Source organism: Impatiens glandulifera, chromosome 2 (genome assembly GCF_907164915.1).
Source record: "Impatiens glandulifera chromosome 2, dImpGla2.1, whole genome shotgun sequence".
Lineage (NCBI taxonomy): Eukaryota > Viridiplantae > Streptophyta > Magnoliopsida > Ericales > Balsaminaceae > Impatiens > Impatiens glandulifera.
The window spans coordinates 7840687-7845293 of NC_061863.1; the positions used below are offsets into that span (position 1 = coordinate 7840687).

The 4607-nt window shown below is 30.6% G+C and overlaps 1 protein-coding gene across 4 annotated transcripts; it reads right to left on the reverse strand.

The window, feature by feature from the left end:
- Positions 1 to 280: 280 nt before the first annotated feature.
- LOC124926032 (transmembrane protein 45B) lies at positions 281 to 3289 on the reverse strand. Of its 4 annotated transcripts, none has more exons than XR_007098329.1 (5): positions 3151 to 3289; positions 2367 to 2878; positions 983 to 1475; positions 566 to 633; positions 281 to 444 (listed from the first exon to the last, which is right to left on the reverse strand). XR_007098329.1 is itself a non-coding variant. In XM_047466191.1 (4 exons), exons 2-3 carry the CDS (start codon positions 2711 to 2713, stop codon positions 1007 to 1009), a joined length of 816 nt encoding a protein of 271 aa, XP_047322147.1. In that variant the 5' UTR covers positions 2714 to 2733; positions 3151 to 3289; the 3' UTR covers positions 281 to 633; positions 983 to 1006. The 4 variants fall into 4 exon arrangements, 2 of the variants coding, with proteins under 2 accessions (XP_047322147.1, XP_047322146.1); XR_007098330.1 differs by having other exon boundaries at positions 281 to 447; XM_047466191.1 differs by having other exon boundaries at positions 281 to 633; positions 2367 to 2733.
- Between the last annotated feature and the right edge of the window lie 1318 nt (positions 3290 to 4607).

Below are 4607 nucleotides of genomic sequence, written 5' to 3' on the forward strand. Positions count from 1 at the left end.
GATGTACAGAGAAGTGAATAAACCTAATAAACCATTAAATTGCATTGAAACAAATAAATAATGACAATCATCTATACACCAAACATATTTTTTTACCTGAATTTATTCTCAATAGTCACTTTAAATCAGAGCGTTCTTAGTGGGATCAAATCGCAATAGATTTCTTAGATTCCGACTTGAACTATCTGGTGGGTTCACTCAAAAACTTATATAAAACTAGAATTAATAATCTAAATTGAGTTCATCAATAACTTTTACACAAAAATGACATCAACGAGTCAAAAACAGTACATGGGATGTATAAAGAATACAACATTTCATCTTATGTTCTACCAGTTTAAGAATCATCAAACTTTTAGTTAGTTCAACTTTGTTGCTGGTTTTTAAATGTTACATCTCGAAAAGGGATAAAGATATTTAACTCTCTATAACCAATGTTTCTTTCTGCTAATAAAAGAAAATAGGAAAAGAGAGAAAGATTAGATAAAAGCAATTTGCTTTTTCAGGAATTTGCATAGTAAAGGAAATCTTAAGCATATGATCATAAGGCAAGGAAGCATCTCACCTAACAACATGTGTTTGTCAGGATTCGGTGAGCACCATCCAAAAGTCGCAATCCCATAACTTCTAAATCTAGCATATCATAAACAAAATACCAAAAGTTAGCCTTTTATAACGTAACTTATCACTTATTCTAAAATATCTTGCTTAATTCTAAGTTAGGAATGAATTAACTGATAATATAGTAAGATGTCTGAAAATTAATCAAAGTGCGTCACTTTAAGATAAACTAGTCTTTAATGCCTTTTCTACTTTACTTCCACATTGATTAAATGAGTTTGGAAATTTTCATTTGGTTTATTCAGACACTTGGCACATTAAATACCTAAAATTCAGTATTCAACAATCTAACACGTAAATTTCCAGTTTCATAAAAGTCAAAAGCAGTAATAATCTGAAAATAATTCGAAATGTGACTTACTTTCATCTGATCAAAACCTGATTCTCAATCCATTTCAACCTCATACAAGTCAGAACTTCCAGATCTCGAAGATATAAAGCCATACACGATAGCAACTACAACAAGAACACCAGAAACCATAGAGAACATCTGGAAGTTAGCAAGCAATTCCCCTCTGACTTCAGAGTCAACTGAACGGCATAAGATTCCAGTTTCACTTAACCGACAGCCAGTTGGCATCATGGGTCCATAAAGGGTGAATGCTGTCTGATAGAACCATAATCCTTGAAGTGTTATAGCAATACCATTGCATAAATCAACTGGAAAACTAGTGGGGAATAGGGCACCTGCCACTGTGGATAATATGCAGAGAGCTATAAGGAAGACTAGGAGAAGGTGATAGTATCCTTCTAAACCTTTATGAGTTGTAGAGTGGAAATAGAATAGAAGATATTCGGCTGAAAATGCAGCTGCCCCAATCAAGCATAAAGCTCCCTCCGGCAGTACAAATAAACTGAAGACGGTAGAAATGTGATGTTAGAAAAGGCCTTATCTAAGCAACAATCAAATCATTAATTAAAATAGCAAATTACCCTTAGGTTTATTCCAAATAATCCATGGGTTAATTAAGCATAACTCGTTCCACAACCCAATTCAAATATATTTGAGTCCGTTTTACCAAATTACTTTAATTTTTTAATGGGTATTTTGATAATTTGATTTATGATATGATTAATAATAAGATGAATGATAGGATAATGAGTTATTTGAGATTAAATTCAAATGACCCAAGTGGAACAAGCCCCTAAGCCAATTTGGAAATATTTTCTGGAGTTGAATCTAGGTCTGAGTTTGAACTAGCAAACGACAACAAATTCATGAATATGTCTAATTAAGTTATGTTTCAAAACATTATCTCATCTAAATCAACATTTGGACGAGATACTTGACAAATAAAGTGTTTCCAAGGAGATTTATTGACGTTTTCTCGTCAAACCTAGACCCAGATACACATGCAATAAGTGTTTTCAAATGGATTAAAGAAAGAGGATATTTTAGATATTTAACACAAATAATTATTTTTTCATCAAACAAGGTACTTTTTGCAAAAAATTGGGTATTTCTAAAAAAACATCAACAGCTTCTTAGATTTATGCCTTGATAATATGTTCTCTAGTGCAATCACTTCTCTTTATATATATAGGTAGAACATGTATATGCAAACAGATTCATTTGGAAAAAGGGAAAAATAAAAGGAACAAACTGAAAGAAGTTACTTTCTCCCAATGTCAAGCGAAAACTTCTTCAAAACATTAAATTAATGCAGTTCAACACATTTTCTATTCTCGAGTTTATGCATTCTCTTAGTAGCAGAAAAATGATATTAAATGCAACAAACACTTGCCTGGTTGTCTCTGAAAGAAGCGATACTGTGCCAAAGATGAAGAACATGAGAAGCATGGCAGAATGCTCAAAATCATTCATATGAGCAGGATTTAGTACACCCTTAACAAAGATCTTGAGGTGAGGCGAATATAACAACTCTATACACATATCAATAAATGATCCAATAGCTACCACATATAGCTCCAAATACTTTATTCTCCCATTGAAACCCTTAAGAGGATTCCAAATCCTTACTCGAAATGATTTTGGATTCGTCACATACCGGACCAGAGAGCTCCAAGTGTGCCACAATCCAACCAAAAGAAATAATGTTCCAGGAAGAATATGACCTTTGAAAGATCCCATCCTCCTCCTCCTCTCACTCTCTGGTATTAAAAAATTCCTTACTGATTATTGCTTTTATAGCATATCACTTCCAAAAATTAATGACACAATTGTTCCTTTTACTTTGTCCTTGATTCAGAATCAGATATTTTAAGAATTCGAACTTAGATTTGTTTCACCAAGTCCCTGCGATTCAATCATTATATCACTTTAAGTCGTAATAAAACCCTAATCGAGCACACTGACATGAAATTCAATAAGTCATAAGCTTCCATTACTCTTCCAAGTACAGAAAGAAAGTAAGAACTACGAGAAGATTAAAATCAATAACAAGAGCATTTTAAAGACAGATCAGCATCAAGATCTTCAAAACTCCATGAAAATAAACACGGGTTCACTTAAGTAGGAGCATTACAGACTAAAATATGTTGATTAAACTAGTAGATCGGAATACTTACAGACGATCAATCGACGATGAGAAAGAAGATAAATTCTCCGGCGACCGGCAACAGCCGTCGGAAAAGGAAGTGCGGCGCGGCGAAATGGATCTCCGATCGGCGTCAGAAAAAAGCCAACGACTTTCTCAGGGATCCTTTTTCCTTTTAAAAGCTTGGGATTTTTCTTCAGTTATTTTAAAGGTGACGTGTCCTTTGAAATTATCAGCTGCTCAATTATTGGACCACGTGGATTGTTCAAGTTATTTGTTTATTTTTTTTAGATAAACTTCATTTAATTGTTTTTATTTGGAAAGTTTGTACATCTTATATATCTTCCCGAAGGAAATTTAAAAAATAATTAAGTTATATTTTGAGCCATGTGAAATGTCTATATTATTCCGTTTGTGACGTGATGCGAATTGTATAATTTTGATGTAAATTATAAAATGCGTGACGCGAATACTTAAGTTATTATGGACAATATAGATATTTCTCACTCAAAATACCATTTTTACAAACATTATTAACCTTGAATTATTTTTCAAATTTCACTTCTTCAAGTTTTCCTTTCATATATATATATATTAATTATAATTCAAGTTTACCTTCTGAGTATATATATATATATATTTTTTAATTATAATGTTTTTTTAATTGCTCGACTTATTTGACATGAACCCATGTCTGTTTTCTCAAATCTAACTTACTTACATATGACACTTGAAGCCATATCAATCAAAATATAATCATTAATTATTTTCATTAAAATTATGTGCTCCTATTTATTTATTTATGTTATTATTCAATACTTTTTTATTTTCTTATTTATTATTTATTCTTTTATAAATTTTTTAAATATGATAATTCAATTATATTGTAATCAATTCATTAATAATATTAATAATATCAATTTATTTCTCTTTGTGTTGTCTTTCTTTATTTACAAGTCTTTTATTTATTTCTTGGTATCATACATTAACGTCAAATATCAATAAAAAAATCACAACATTCTTCCATCAATAACTTTAAAACTAAATCAACACAATTATATTTTATAGAAATTTAATGTTTTTTTTTAATTAAAGAAAAACTAACATTACACTTCATAAGCATAACAAAAATTTTCAAGTTATTATTCTAATTAAAGGATGTGGTCTCATCCAACATTTTAATGGAGAAGAAAATCTTCCATCAACTTTTATTAATATCACCGATAAAGATGGGATAAAAAAACAATCAAGAATCTAAAATTTAAAGAATGAGATATTCAAAATTCAAAAGTTCTAGGTTGGTTAATCTCAACTTTTATCGATTTTTTTTCACACAAGTTATTTCAGTTAATTATACAGTAAGAAAATTTTGGGAAGCCCTAGAAGAAATTTTCTCTAGTCAAACTACATTTCGATTTATGCAATTGAGACTTCAAATCCAAACTTTCAGAAAAGGTAACTCAAGTGTTCAAGAATACCTTTAGAAGA